The sequence below is a fragment of the Argentina silus genome, assembly GCF_951799395.1.
Source record: "Argentina silus genome assembly, chromosome: 4".
In the NCBI taxonomy this organism is placed as follows: domain Eukaryota; kingdom Metazoa; phylum Chordata; class Actinopteri; order Argentiniformes; family Argentinidae; genus Argentina; species Argentina silus.
Window position 1 is genome coordinate 10,429,632 of NC_139658.1, and position 16,250 is coordinate 10,445,881.

At 46.8% G+C, this 16,250-nt stretch overlaps 1 protein-coding gene across 1 annotated transcript in view; it reads left to right on the plus strand.

The window, feature by feature from the left end:
- Positions 1-13,851, plus strand: part of pik3c2b (phosphatidylinositol-4-phosphate 3-kinase, catalytic subunit type 2 beta) — a 40,362-nt gene extending 26,511 nt beyond the window's left edge. The window contains exons 17-33 of the mRNA XM_083667743.1: positions 425-518; positions 642-736; positions 1,098-1,278; positions 1,570-1,677; positions 1,811-1,903; positions 2,295-2,424; positions 2,666-2,802; positions 3,476-3,645; positions 4,077-4,233; positions 4,631-4,740; positions 5,001-5,202; positions 6,238-6,362; positions 6,528-6,645; positions 7,774-7,861; positions 8,874-8,986; positions 9,125-9,253; positions 10,059-13,851. Of these exons, the coding sequence (XP_083523869.1) occupies positions 425-518; positions 642-736; positions 1,098-1,278; positions 1,570-1,677; positions 1,811-1,903; positions 2,295-2,424; positions 2,666-2,802; positions 3,476-3,645; positions 4,077-4,233; positions 4,631-4,740; positions 5,001-5,202; positions 6,238-6,362; positions 6,528-6,645; positions 7,774-7,861; positions 8,874-8,986; positions 9,125-9,253; positions 10,059-10,250 (2,242 nt within the window). The 3' untranslated portion in view covers positions 10,251-13,851. The remainder of the gene's footprint in view (positions 1-424; positions 519-641; positions 737-1,097; positions 1,279-1,569; positions 1,678-1,810; positions 1,904-2,294; positions 2,425-2,665; positions 2,803-3,475; positions 3,646-4,076; positions 4,234-4,630; positions 4,741-5,000; positions 5,203-6,237; positions 6,363-6,527; positions 6,646-7,773; positions 7,862-8,873; positions 8,987-9,124; positions 9,254-10,058) is intronic.
- Positions 13,852-16,250: the final 2,399 nt, after the last annotated feature.

The following is a 16,250-nucleotide window of genomic DNA, read 5'->3' on the forward strand; positions in this document are numbered from 1 at the left end:
CACATACTTTGCTTTAACCGGCCCCAAGTGGCCAGTTCTGTGGGCGCCAGATGACCTTGTCGTGATGTGTTGGGGAGCAGAGCTGTGTGTGTTGTAGCCTGGGGTCTTGTCTGGTGTGGCAGGCTGGTGGCTGCTTGGGGGCCATGGTTCCAGCAGGGAGACAGGGGGGTGTGGGGGGGAGGGGGGGGCTTGGACATGTTCAGGACTGTGTCTTGTCCTTGAATGGAAATGTCATGGCATTTCAATACGTCGAAATCCAAGTCAACAGATCAGCACCGCTGAGTAGCCCTGCGACCTCTGTATGACGATGGGGACGTAGGACCGCTTCATGTAGATGTGGAACCAACTAAGTCGTGTCTGTGTGTGTGTCTGTGTGTGTGTCTGTGTGTGTGTGTGTGTGTGTGTGTGTGTGTGTGTCTCCTAGGTTTCCAGATCAGGAGTTGAGGCGGACCGCTGTACAGTGGATGGACTCCATCTCTGATCCAGAGCTGCTTGACTTCCTACCACAGCTGGTGCAGGTAACACACAAACACTCACATACCCCCCCAAACACAACCTAGTTTATCCTTTCCCTCCTCCTCACTGAAATACCTTTCTTCACCTCCCTCCTCCTTCCCTTTCTCTCTCTCTCTCCCCTTCAGGCTTTGAAGTATGAGTGTTACCTGGACAGCCCATTGGTGCGTTTCCTGCTACGGAGAGCCATAGGGGACATGCGCATTGCGCACTACCTCTTCTGGTGAGACTCCCCCCTGCTCCCCCCTCCCCCTCTGTAACATGTGAACACACACCCACACACGCAGACACACCACCCACACACACAGACCCAACACATGCTCACTTTTTCGCCACCTGCTGGTGAGATACGGAACTGCTCAAGTCATAACACACTGACACTGGATGAAGCATGAAAGTGGATCTTTTTGTGTTATCTATCTCTCTCTCGCTCTCTCCATCTCCACCTCTCTTTCTCTCCTCTCTCACCTTTTTTCACTCTCTCTACCTCCTCTCCCCCACCCCCACCCACCCCCCTCTACCTACCTCCTCTTTTGTTTAATCCTATGATCCCCTCTCTCTCTCTGTCCCCCCGTCCCCCCCAGGTTGTTGAAGGACACCCTCCAGGACAGCCAGTTCAGTGGCAGGTACCAGCACCTGCTGGCGGCCCTGCTGTGCTGCGTGGGCCGGGGCCTGAGGGAGGAGTTTGACCGCCAGGCCTGGCTGGTCAGCATACTGGCCAAGGTGGCCCAGCGCGTCCGCGATGCCTCCCCCTCCAGCAGACAGGTGCGTGTGTGTGTATGCGTGTGTGTATGCGTGTGCATGTGTGTTTGTGCGTGTGTACGTATGCGTGTGTGTGTGTGCGTGTGTGTGTGTGTGCGTGTGTGTGCACGTGTGTGTGTATGCGTGTGTATGCGTGTGTGTGTGTGAGTGTGTGTGTGTAGTTTGGATAATGGCGTTACAGAGGTGGAGGAGTGATGATGACAAATTGATTCCTACTCATTTTATCATAGTATTAACACTTTGTGTGTGTGTGTGTGTGTGTGTGTGTGTGTGTGTGTGTGTGTGTGTGTGTAGGCCATCCTGAGAGAGGGTCTTGAGGAGGTAAAGCAGTTCTTCTCAGTCAGCAATAGCTGTCGTCTCCCCCTCAACCCCGGCATGCTGGTCAAAGCCATCAACATCCACGTGAGTGTGTGTGTGTGTGTGTGTGAGAGTGAGACACTGTCTCTCTTCTGTGTGTTTGTGTTTACAGTATATCAATGTGTGTGTGTGTGTGTGATATCTAATGCTCTCTCTCTTCTCCTCTCTCTCTCTCTAGTCGTGCTCCTACTTCAACTCCAACGCCGTGCCCCTCAAGCTGTCCTTCCAGAGCCTGGACCCCCGAGGAGACAACATCAGCGTCATCTTCAAGGTTCCCAATCAAAGCTGTCTGACATCTGTCCTCTTCATGTTTGCCAAAACAAGCTTTTCTATAAAAAAAAGAAAGAAAGAAAATTCAATGAAGACTTGTCTTCAACATATGAAATTAATATGGTGTTATTGTCTTCAAAATCCCGCCGCCACAGAGTTGGTGACAGGCAAATGTATCCACCTCTTTCAGAAAAAAACAACAACAACCTCTTATTCATATCCTATGCATTGTTATTCAGCACACATATGACTAAGCATAGAAATCAATACAGATGAATATAAGGTAGGATTCTCAATTCTCTGTGAGTTGTAGGACATCCTCGACACCCCTTCTGACCTTTGCCCCCCCCCTCCTTGTTGACCTCTGACCTCCTCTGTGCCCTCCTCTCCAGGCGGGGGACGACCTGCGTCAGGACATGCTGACCCTGCAGATCATCCGCATCATGAACAAGATCTGGATCCAGGAGGGACTGGACATGAGGATGGTCATCTTCAGGTGTTTCTCTACTGGACGGGGGAGAGGTGAGGAGAGAGGGAGGGAGGAGGGGTGAGGAGAGGGGAGGGAGGAGGAGAGAGGGAGGGAGGAGAGGGAGGGAGAAGAAAAGAGGGAGGGGGAGGCAGATAAGGAAGGAGGAGAAAAGGTTGAACAGCTTGGAGAGGGACTAAGGACATCTTACTGATTTTATTTATTTTTTTCTCTCTCTCTCTCTCTCTCTCTCCCTCTCTCTCCCCCTCTCTCCCCCTCTCCTCCCTCTCTCTCCAGGTATGGTAGAGATGATTCCCCAGGCTGAAACTCTGAGGAAGATCCAGGTGGAACACGGTGTCACTGGCTCCTTCAAGGACCGCCCCCTGGCAGACTGGCTGCAGAAACACAACCCCACCGAGGACGAGTACGAGAAGGTACACACACACACACACACACACACACACGCGCACACACACTTGCATATATACACACACACACACACTTGCATATATACACACACACTTGCATATACACACACACACACACATACACACAAACACACACAAACTTGCGTATACAGTGCCCTGCGTAAGTAATGGGACAGTGAAAAAAATCAAAACAAATGTTTTGGCTCTACACTCCAAACAGGAGGACTAAGCATAAACAAGTGTTGTAGTTTCTGAAGGGTGAGACCAATATGTCCACAAATACCATCAAATAAAAGCTGACAATCTCTACTTTAACCTCACAGTGACTTTTGGAGTGTAGAGCAAAAAGAAGAAAAAATGTTTAACTGCCCCATTACTTACGCAGGGCACTGTGTATACAGTATACAGAAATTAAAATCATATGATAAACGCACAGGCATACACACACACACACACACACACACACACATACATCCACATACATACACACTCACACACACACACACACACTCACACACACTGACGAACCCTAACCCCTTAAACCAACATGTTTGATGTAAAGCGTACCTTAGTTGGCGTTCAAACGCCGGACCACCAAGACGTCTCCTCGTCAGCGTGGTGAATAGCAGCCGTAGTGTGAGTCATGTGACCGGTGGGCTCTAACCCTGTGTTGTGATAGGCCGTGGAGAACTTCATCTACTCGTGCGCGGGCTGCTGCGTGGCCACCTACATCCTGGGCATCTGCGACCGCCACAACGACAACATCATGCTGAAGACCAGCGGTCACATGTTCCACATCGACTTCGGCAAGTTCCTGGGACACGCGCAGATGTTCGGCAACATCAAACGGTAAGCCGGGGGTGAGGGGGAGGATGCTGGGAGATGTAGTCCCAGTTTGAAATGAAAGCGAACCCACTGTCTGTAGCTAGAACCAGCGGTGTTCTTTTGTCTTTTGCTCTGAAATGATAGATATGAAATGATAGATATGAAATGATAGATATGAAATGATAGATATGAAATGATTGGATACGTGTTGGCATGGCAACAACACCACAAATCCAGCCTAAGCACCGAGCCCACCGGAGAGCTAGATGGCACTATTGCGCTGTTATCATATTGACAATAAGCTGGAACCATGCTGGTATTTATCTGTGCTTGCTGATAATACGAGCGTCTCTCTGTGCCGATCAGCCCATAAATGACCCTGGTGTGTTCTGATGGTGGTTTCTGTGTTGTGATTGGTGCGGGCGTGCCTCCGTGTGGCGTGTTGCGGTCGGCAGGGACCGTGCTCCGTTTGTGTTCACCTCTGACATGGCCTACGTCATCAACGGAGGGGACAAGCCCTCCAGCCGATTCCACGACTTTGTGGACCTGTGCTGCGAGGCCTACAACCTGATCCGCAAACACACACACCTCTTCCTCAACCTGCTGGGACTGGTATGTACACGCATGCACGCACACACACACACACACACACACACACACACACACACACACACACACAGAATCTACACATTATACACACACAACTGTTTATCTGGGTGTGGTACAGAATGTGTACACACACACACACACACAATATATACACCTTATACACACACAACTGTTTATCTGGGTGTGGTACAGCATGTGTACACACACACACACACACACACACACACACACACACACACCCACACAATATATACACCATATACACACACAACTGTTTATTTGGGTGTGGTACAGCATGTGTACACACACACACACAATCTACACATGATACACACACACACACACACACACACACACACACACAGACTCATGCAGCTCTATTGTGTCCTCTATTGTGTAGATGTTGTCATGTGGGATCCCTGAGCTGTCAGACCTGGACGATCTGAAGTACGTCTACGACGCTCTGAGACCCCACGAGTCAGAGGCAGACGCCACCATGTACTTCACCAGGTGACACACACACTCACACACACACACACACACACACACACACATGCACTACTCCTCTCACACTCGTTGCACATTTCACACACACATTTTGACACACACTGACACCTCTCTCTCTCTCTCTCTCTTTCTTTCTCTTCCCGCCCCTGCCTCTCTCTCTCCCTCTCTCCCTCCTTCTCTCTCTCTCTCCCTCCCTCCTTCTCTCTCTCTCTCCCTCTCTCCTTCTCTCCCTCCCTCCTTCTCTCTCCCTCGGGACCCTCCAGACTGATAGAGTCCAGTCTGGGCAGCGTGGCCACCAAGCTCAACTTCTTCATCCACAACCTGGCCCAGATGAAGTTCGCCTCGTCCGAGGAGCGCCCGGTCCTGTCCTTCGCCCCCCGCGTCCACACACTCAAGAGCGACGGCGTCATACGCAACCTCTACGTGTGTCGGCACGTGCGCACCTACAGCCCCAGCAAAGGATACGTAAGCCAACCACAACCACAACCACATCCACATCATCACCGCCTTCCGACATTCAAACCGACACAACGCGCGTAGAGTCCGAGGGGGAAAAGGATACGGACGTTAACCGTCCGCGTCATAACCATATCCCAACATTCCGACCCACAGAACGGACGTACGGTCCCGGTCAAGGGTCCGGAAGTCAAAGCCACACACACACACGCAACATCCGGCCCTAGTAAAGGATACGCCGATCGAGCGACCGGCCGCGTCATCACTACGGCGTGAGAATTTATAATCGCCGGATGTAGACTGTCTGACTGTGCTACACCACTGAGCGCCCCGGAGCTCGAGCATGTACAGACTCAACACTGGATACAGAAGCCTAGAGCTACACACAGACACACATCCTGTTTGTATAATGTGTCAAGTGGAATGGATGTAAACATTTATGTACAGACCGTGGTGAGAGCACGGATTCTGCCATTGGATTCCAGCCGGAGCCGAACAACCTCCTAACTGTGCTACTATACTTGCCCCTCATATATGATATAAACTCCTTATTAAGTCCTTATTAACTTCTTATGTATTATATTAACTCCTCTTATTAAGGTCAAGTGTTTATAGAACTGGAATCTATTGGTAGCACTAAGACTATCAACATATTGGGATTGCTGGTCAGAGAGAACAAGCTTTCAGCTTCATAAAATAAAAGTCAATACCTCATATATTACCTTGTAATATAGTAATATACGCCATTTAGCTGACGCTTTTATCCAAAGCGACTTACATTGCAGGGAGTGTGTACATTTCTGTATATATCGTCCCAGCGGGAATCGAACCCACAACCCAAGCGTTGTTAGCGCCATGCTCTACCAACTGAGGCACAGAGGACCATTACATTGCATGTACGATATTCATTTGCTGATGAAACGCTCTCTGCTGTGTATGGTTTAATCCTACTGTATAATTGATATGGTGAGGCTGCTCTCTTCAGAAGAACAATAAAGTAATACGATGATTCTATATTTGATGTTTGCGTTTCTCTCTCCTCAGGCGTTTGTGGTGAAGGTGGAGCGGGAGGGCCAGCAGGGGGCAGTGTTGGTCCAGAGGAGCTTTGAGGAGTTCCACGAGCTCCACAGCAAACTGCGTCTCATCTTCCCCTCCTCGAAGCTGCCTAGGTAATTGAAGCTACACACACACAAACACACACACACACACACACACAGTCGTAGACACACACACACATGCACACACACGTGCACACATGCAGACCCACACCGCTGCACACAGAGAGAAAACTACTCAGTGGCTGTAAAGTGAAACCCCTGAATGTTCCCTCCCAGTTTCCCCAGCCGCTTTGTGATTGGACGCTCGCGAGGGGAGGCCATGGCCGATAGGAGGAAAGACGAGCTGAACGGATATGTCTGGCATCTGGTGCACGCCTCGCACGAGGTCGCCCAGGTAACCCCCTCACCTTTGAACTTTAGTACAGGCTCTCCGTGTCCCTGTGTGTTTGGCTCAGTCTATTGGAAGCACAAGGCTATCATGACTGTAGAACTATCTAGATTCTGTTATTTATTGTCAAACATCATGGGATGGATCATTTTTTTTACAATTCTTTTACAATGTCTACACCGTTGAAAGCTATACTCAAAGCCACGTTGATTGCTACAAGTACACTTTGACTAAGGACATATAGACAGAAGCTTCTGTTCAAAGAAGTTAGCAAAAATGTGCAAGTAAGCAGTATTCTGGAATCTCTTCTTTTGAATTGTATTGCTTTCTGATATAAAGTAAATAGTGAAATTGTTAGCAGCTCCTTCATTTGTACAGCTTCTGTGTCAACTGCCATTACTACTACTACAGTCCTACAGTAATTACAGCTACTATGACCAGTGGGAATGACTCATCCGTTGTTTATTAATATCACAAATGGCCAAACATGTGCATTAGCAGGGGCTCATAAAAACAGACCCAGGAAGGTGTGTCTGTGTCTGTGTCTGTGTGTGTGTGTGTGTGTGTGTGTGTGTGTGTGTGTGTGTGTGTGTGTGTGTGTGTGTGAGTACGTACGTGCTTGTGTGTGTGAGTACGTGCATGAAACATGGTTTCAATTTGACTGGTTTCCTAGAATTCAGCTCCTCCCTGAAGAAGTAGAGATATCAGCCTTACACGCATACACACACACACACACACACACAAAACACACACACACACAAAACACACAGGGTGGGTACGCTCATATAAGAACTGTCCTTCCTCAAAGGCTCCTGGCAAACTGGGTTCAATTTCACCTTCCCCCTACTGCATATCTAATGGGACAATTTTACGGTCCTACTCTCATGCACGTGGCAAACACACACACACACACACACACACACACACACACAAACTGTACTAGGTAATATTATCATAATGTTTTTTATTTTTGGAAGTAGGGCTGGAGGTTGGTCTATAAGTTGCATGGTTATTTTTTTCTTATTAACTGATACCCCCCCTCTCGCTGTCTGTGGAAATAGCCTCCTTTTTAATTTAAATCCAAATGAAAAATTCTCCTACTTTGATTAATTCTCTCCCTCTCTCTCTCTCTAGTGTGACCTCATCTACACCTTCTTCCATCCTCTGCAAAGAGATGAGAAAGCAGGAACAGTAGTGAACACACTGCAGAGCAAACCAGCAGGTAAATATGCCTCATGTATACACACACACACACGCATACAAACACACGCGAGTGCACGCATACATATACACACACACACACACACACACACACACAGTGTCTTGTGACATCAGATGACTCATCGAGGGAGCCGATTTATATCGACCCCAACCACTTGCTAAATGAGATGGATCGCACAGTGTGTAGGCGCAGGGTCAAAGTTCATCTCCCATCTTCTAACACACACTCACACACAGACCCTTACACTCACCCACACATGACTGTGAGGGGGGACAGAGTCCAGCACATATCCTCCAGCATCAGCCAAACCCATGTCCTTGACGACCGGGATAGTAGCATGTGATAACCCTAGCCAATCACAGGCCCAGGGCGCTATCGGGCTTTGTTTGAACAACGTGCCCAAAATCACACGCCATGTCAAACAAAGCGCCTGCTGCATATACCGCTCTGTCTGTCCCTGCAGCCGCAAGTCCGGCTCACCGGTGTGTGTGTAGGTGACATCTGTGCTTGCTGGATTTAGCCGTGTGAGGTAACGCTGATGTTGACCTCTGAGGGTCAAGGGTCATGGGTTCGGGGTCAGGGGTTAAAGCTTAATGGTGTTATTCCAGCAGAGCGGCTTTCCCTAATGGAAATCGATCGATAGTTTCGATCCAACCGACTCTCTGTGGATATACCTCATACGTAAACACATGGCGCAGAGTACAACACCGTTCCTTCTACTCTTAAAAAAAACACACACACACACACGCCCTAACTCACCTTTCCCCTACATAAGTGGAGGCTGGTAGCAGGTAGACTCATTGTAATGAATGGAATGAGGAGTGATTGAAATAGAAACATTCCTCATTCCATTCGGTGCATTACAATGAGCCCCGTCCTCCGATTTCTACCTCCACCAGCCTCTTCTGCCCTACGTGCTGTCCTGACAAGACTCCTCTGTAACCTGGAAACACTGACACTCTCACACACACTTCTCTGACCCCTCCTCCTCCTCCTCCTCCTGTTCCTACAGTGGCAGAGATCACATGGACTGCAGTCTCAGGCAGAGTGGTGGGGGAGGTCAAGCTCTCCATCTGCTACAAGAGCGACAAGCTCTTCATCATGGTCATGCACATACGAGGACTGGTGAGTGTGTGTGTGTGTGTGTGTGTGTGCATGTGCGTGTGTGTGTGCGTGTGTGTGTGGTTTAAGTGATAGGGAATGTACAGTCATGCCACGTAAGTCTCTCAGACTCAGTGTTGGTGTGTCTTCTCGATTTCCCAGCAACCCTTGCAGGACGGGACAGATCCCGACCCCTACGTCAAGCTGTATCTCCTCCCGGACCCCCAGAAAACCAGCAAGAGGAAGACCAAGGCCGCGCGACGCACCTTGAACCCCACCTACAACGAGATGGTGAGGAACGGTTCCCGTCTACTGTACAAACTCACGCCCCCCCCCCCTCTTTACAACCAATCCAAACTCAGGAACTCGTTGTCGTTAAGTTGTTCAAAATAAACAGTAGAATCCCGTATCAGGGAGCAGCTGTGATGAGGTAAGAGGCTCAGGGAGGTGGAGGTGGTGGAGGTTCTCAGGCAGGAGAAGAGGAACAGGATGTCGGGTTTCTCCAGCTCTGCGCCGTCGGCCTCGGGAACCCATAGAGACCTCGTTTGTGAACCCCTCGAATGGAGGTTGGAGCGCAAACAACAACAACGACAGCAATATCATCACACAGCCAGCCTCTTGCGTGTGTTTACGGTGCGCAGTGCTGCTCTGTCGCTCTCTCTCTCTGCCAAGACACAGTAGGGAGTCACGCCCACACACGCACACGCACACGCACACACACACACACACTTTTGGATATATCTACCACTGTGGTCTTGACTAATCTCAGCACTGACTGTCTCTCTATGTAGCTTCTCTCTCTCTCTCTTTCTTGCTCTCTCTCTCTCTCTCTCTCTGAGTGGCTGCGTGGCTCTCAGGTGAGGCGGAGCGTTCACGAGTAACCGTGGCGACCCTGAAAAGAGCGGACGTGGTTCTGCTTTTAGTTCATCTATCTACGTCATGAAGACGTTATTCTATACGCGTATGAACAACAGCATAAATAGATTTACTGTACGGACATTGAAAACCATGAAACTGATGGGCATGGTAATAACATGAATACCTTTCTCTCTCTCTCTCTCTCTCTCTCTCTCTCTTTCTCTCTCTCTCTCTCTAGTTGGTGTATGACCGTATTCCTCGCGGGGACCTGCAGCAGAGGGTGATCCACCTGCGCGTGCTGGGCGATGGTGCATTCTGGGAAAACACCCTCCTGGGCGAGACGTTCATCCCTCTGAAGAACCTGACACCAGGGCAACGCTGGGTCGACTGGCACCAACTGGGCACGGGTGGCACTGACGCTACCCGCTGAGAGAGAGAGAGAGAGAGAGAGTGTGAGTGTGTGTGTGTGTGTGTGTGTTAGAGGTAGAGTTACAGTTGTCCAGCTTCTCTTGGCTGGCTTATTCCCCCAGTGGGGGTGTGTGAAGACCTGTCTAGTGCCCATGTGGGAGGTGTGCGTGCGTGCGTGCGTGCGTGCGTGTGTGTGTGTGTCTGTCTCTCCTGCCCATGGTGAGGTGTGTGTGTGTGTGTGTTAGTAACAGATGGACATTACTGGACACTGTATCTATATGGTTTGACCATCTAAACCTACTGTTTGTCTGACCTCTCTGACCAACACAAGAAGGGATAACCACGGATCATGGACCAGAAAGGAAGAGTTTCTGGGGAAACTCGATGACTCTTAGCATTATTCTGCACACGTACTGTATTGGACCTTTCCCCGTTACCGTGGGGGCAACCTAGGACCACGAAAGCCGTCCGTCGACATGCCTGATTTAAAAAATTATTTTGGAAAACGGGCCAGTACCCAATTTTGAAAGTTTTGTCTTTTAAAAGAGAAGCTTAAGTTATTTCTTTCTCAAACGTTATCCCTTGGTTAATGCAGCTCGATTTCGAGCTTGTTTTGTGTGTGTGCGTGTGTGTGTGTGTGTATGCGTGTGTGTATGCGTGTGTGTGTGTGCGTGCGTGCGTGCGTGCGTGTGTGTGTATGCCTGTGCGTGTGTGTTTATCATATGATTTTAATTTCTGTGTGTACCTTCCAAGATGTGTGTTCTGTAGATATGTGTTATGTGGATATTGTTGGGTCCAATCTTTCAGATTTGAGAGAGAAGGAGAGAGAGGGTATGGATGTTTTTTTCTACTGTTGTAGGGCAGTGATTCACCCTTGTGACCTATGCCTATGGTATGGCCCTACCCCTTACATACCCTAATATAAACCATGAAGACTCACCTGTGATGTGGCTGTAGTCTGCTAAGTTTTATTCCGTAGCTGTACTGTAACCTTCCCTACTGTAGAGGTGAGGGTGCGTCTCAATTGTCTAGATTGGCTTCCTCTCCTTCTTTTCCTTCCTTTGTGAGCACTGACATATGGACCAACACCGGACAGGTGAAAGCGAGGGTCCAGAAGGAATATTCACAGCAGGGATGGACCGGAACTTTTGGGATTTTGGGTACTAGCCAGCAGGGCTACTAGATTGCGATTTCTACTAGCCCGCGGTCCAACACATGCCACGGCTAAAGACAACATTCTCACTAGTCTGGCAGGCTAGTTGGCCAGCATTTTCACCAGCCAGTTCTGAAAACAACAAGCCTTGTGCTAGCTTCGTTTCTATCCCCGATTCACAGTATCGGTTTCGTTAGTGTTTTCAGGTCAGTGCAAATGAAGGAGAGGGAGCCACTTTAGATCATTGAGATGTGCCCCCCCCCCCCCGAACATAGGAGAGCTTGAGTCTGCGCTGTGTTTGTCTTATTGTTGAGTAGTCCTTGTGCTCAAGCTGTACATAAGGCTTCTTTACTTAGCAACTCGATGATAACAGTGCAAATCTACCCAAGCACACAGGCTGCACGCTAGGCTAATAACATTTCAAACGTAGTACTGTACAACTGTGTTCATTTTGTTTTGTCTTCTAGGGAGAATCCTTCAATCTGAAAACTATTGTTTGCTTGAGTTTGGTTGCTATCAATGCCTTCAAGAATTCTTTTATTTTTTTTGCATGAGTGGTTTTATACTTTGAGATGTGTATGTTGGGGAAAAAATCTATCCATTACAGAGGGAAGTTATGGCTGTATCACAAAGGAAATACTTGTTTTTTTTCACACACAATTCAACTGCATGCAGTCACAGTGGGATTTGCGACCGGTTTAAAAATGGCACTTTGGTTTTCTTCGACATTTGTTTTGCATTTTGAACTTACATTTGACTTTCATGTGTTATCAAACTACAAAGGGATTCTAAATAGTGAATGTCAGGGTAATTACTGAAGCAGCAAAAACATACTCTCTCATACATATCTGAGAACCTGATCTAACATGTATCTGCACGAACCACATTTGTGTATGGCCTTGAGGAGAGACTCAGCAGTAACATAGTGTCTCGCTTTTTGGGTGTGCAGTCTTTTCTGGGCAGTGATGTCTGTTTTCCAACACAGGGACATGCTGTGCTGCCCCTATGTTACTCTGTCAGACTACTGTGATGTCTTCCAACAAAATAACCCTTTTCAGTGAAGGAAAACAAAACAAACAAAGCGTGTGCTGTCCACATTGATTCAGTATGTCTTTAATGGGCTGGTGAGAGAGAAAGTAAAGTTAACTCGTGAGTGAAATGTAAGGCTAACACGTAGGCCTAATGAGTACTTAAGTCAAAGTACTCAAATAAGTTTATGAATCAGGGCGTCTTTGTTTCAAATGTTTCAGATGACATTGCTATCACAGACCAGACTTCAATGGGTAACCTGCTTTTGAAGGTGCCCAAACAATAACATGACCAGTTTTAACCTTCAGACATACCAGCATCCATTGCAATAAATGTCATATTTTTTATAACATTGCTTTTCGCTGCCTTTGACATAACGTAGTTCAGCATTTCCTGCTCAGAGGTTATTTTACACTAACGGAAAAAATAATTCACTAAGTCGCATTTTGAAATTGTTCTTTTCTTAACGCTTGACTCGGCTTCAGTGTTTCTCTTCTACTTCTTCAGTGATTCAGAACGGCTAGATCACAGTTCTGGCAGCAGTGGTTGTTGAAACAGGTGTGTGCGTGTGCATGTAAAATGCAAGTATAGCTTTGCAAGGTTGCCTCGGGCCAACGTAGTCACACAGCACCACAGGACGCAAAACGTTGTGATTTTTTTGAATGCCTTTTACCTCCCAGCAGAAAATCACTGGTGGATCATATTTGCCTCATAGTTTTGATCAATAGTACATGACTACATGAATTCCCTCTGAGTCTGGGTTAAGGCTGGATTGCTGTTGTGTAGGCTAGGCTAAATTGTAAAGTTCCAAAGGGAAAAGAATGGCCTTCTCCAAATGGAAAGAGTGTTTGTTGTGCACGAAGCTGATGACATTGTTGAAATGAAAGTGTCTGATTTCTGTATGTCAGTGTGATTCTGGGAAAAGAGGGCTGTTTTCCTCTTGCGCTTTAATGGTTTCCTTCCCTTCCTCCTTTCCTTTTAGACCGTAGTATTTGGATAAAATTGTTGCTTTTTGTCGAATGCATTGCAGATCAGCTAGCTTGTTCGTTAGACCACTTTATTAGACATATGTTTATTTACAAGCTAACAACTTGACTTAAGAACAATACAGACATACGAGTGTCGCGTCTAGAAGGAAGCAAGGAAAGGGAAAGTATTGGAGACACAGCCAGGGTGTGGCGAGGGCATTCCACTGGAGCCCTAAGGGATTTGAACTCTGACCTCTATGACATGTTGGGAAAATAGAACCGAATGTAAGTTCAAAATGAACTGGATCTTGTGTACTGTAAATACTGAGAATATCATTCATGTGATTTAAGCATCGTTTTACCCCACTTTTTTATTATTTAGATTTGGGAAAAAAAAGCTGTATTGTGTTACCTTAATTTTTTTGACCATGTTTTGTAATATTATTTGCACTAAATAATAACAAAATAAACTTGAATCCAAAAGGTGTGTGTTTTTGTATGTGTGCGATGACACAGTGATCTGATGAAAGCAATGCGCAAGGGTGGATCTGCATCCACTGACTAAGCATTTAACTGTAATATGTCTCATCATTGCACCATCTTGTTTATTGTGTATGGAAATAGCTTTAAAATGGTAATAATGTTACCATGGAAACCAAAGCCCAGACACAGAGCCACAGGGATCAGATTAGACCATATTCAGTGAGGCCAAAAATCACAGATGCAACATTTAACTGATAACAAACGCATAGATATAGTTTAGGACAGGAAATACAAGTTGAATTCCATCTACCCCAACCTTTTGTATTCCCACACACACCCATATGTGCTAATCTCAATGTAGCTCCATGGCTGTGCCCTGGTAATCCTCTTTACTATTAGGGAGGGAGGGAGGGAGGGAGGGAGGGGTTGTAGACACCAGTCTGTCTGCATGACTGTCTGTGTCACACCAACGCTACTGTCTCCATACTGAGGTAACAATTACATCAGGCCAAGTGTGACTTATCCAGGGTTCATATCTACCATATGGGGAAAACATAGCTTAGCATTGCATGAGTATTGCTCAGACAACATCAGCTAGCTAGCTTAGAGACCAGAGAGGATGACGACACAGACATAAATACAGCATGAGAATGCATGGCATTCTACAGCTATATGTGTAAACACTGGTCAATACCAGTGGTGAGCTGTATTGGCTAAATAAGAGGACTGGGTAGTAGTCTCTTGTTAAACTGGCCACCCCCAAGCACTACAGTATTAATATTGGTCCAATTCTCTACTACTTTTGCATGCCCAGACCCGCATAGTCAACCAGTAATTTGAATCCTGTACTGCAGGTACAGTATCAGCTATATTTGGAGGTACTCTGTTTGAACAGTATGTTCTGTATTGTCACATGGAGGACAATATAAGCCAATATGTTGGTACACAGTGAAGATTCACAAGGAAGATATGTCAGAACTGTAAGGGTATAGTAGGTGGTGCAGCTTCTTGGTAATTGCAATAAACGTGGGGATGGGTTTCCATTCTGTCTAATATTTGATATGATAGTTATGTCTGATACATGGATAAATGTGTTATCAGAGTGAGGGAAATGAGATTGTGAATTAGGCAACGTAATCATCACGGTTTTTCAATGAGGGAGCACACGATAGAGAGCTGTGGTTTGAAAATGGCCTCCTGATGTGCAACTTTTAAGAGTGTAAAAATGTTAAAGTGGGACTCTCATGAATATTTCAGTGCAGTGGCATTCAGGGAATGAGGACACGAGGAAGCGGATGCATACTTCATAAATGCATGCATGTGTGCCCTATAGAACCATAGAACTCAAGCCCACGACTGTATCAAATATTCAGCAGAGCAGTAGTTGCCTCTCTGAGAATTAGGAAATTGGCAAATGGGGCAAAAAACATCCCAGTGCAGAGTGCCCATCCAATCCCATGCAGTAACAAACCCCCTGTGGGTTGCGGCATTAGCTCACATGCTCTTGTAGCGTGAGGATTATAGAAAGACGAAGTTGGCTCCGCACTTTTTTATTTTTGGTACCAGAAGTCCATGTATGTCCCTCTGTTCCTCCCTAGGCAGGATTTCCAACCTGTATCATAAGAGACTGGTTCAAATCACGCTCCCGGGCCAATAATATGTTGTGGCCTGAACCAGTGTCAGTCAAACCTTGACAATATATGTGTGATATAGTTGTAGAACAAAAGAATTACAAGTTAGTAACCGCTGAAGAGCTCTAATAAACTACATTTCCCTTGAGGTCGCTTCACTCTGGTGCACTACACACCTGTTAATTATGATCCTCCCTCTAACATGCTTACTAGTTTCACTGAGATCATTTAGAGAACAGGTCATTTTTGTAGCCTGCAAAAGACAACATTTTAAATGGTCAGTTCCATCTAGTCTCGGCTGTTATCTGTACCTGCCGGGAGCTGACAATGTGTGCAGTGCTAGTGCTGGCTGATATGGGAGGGATGTAAAATGTAAACAAATGATATAATTTTTTTTATTTGATTGAGTTTTACTACCCAGAGCATGCATTCTATTTGAGTACAAGTATAGCATGAGCAAGTCGTGGTGACCGACGCAAAACCTCTTATATCACACCCATTGAAAACGTAGCATTTGAGGGAGAGTAGCAGGGTTAGATTTACTGGAAAAGACAGAAACCTATTTTTTTTCATATTTTGGTGATACGTATTTGATCTGGTGAAGCCAAAATTCAAGCCAAAACACTGAAAATGACTATTTTCACTGTATAAATGATTACTTCTAGTACCAGCACGTCATACCAGGGGGGTGGAGAACCTCGGCTCTATATTTGTGTGGTGCTGTCAGCTGTGTCAGTACAGTAGCCAATGCCATGTTA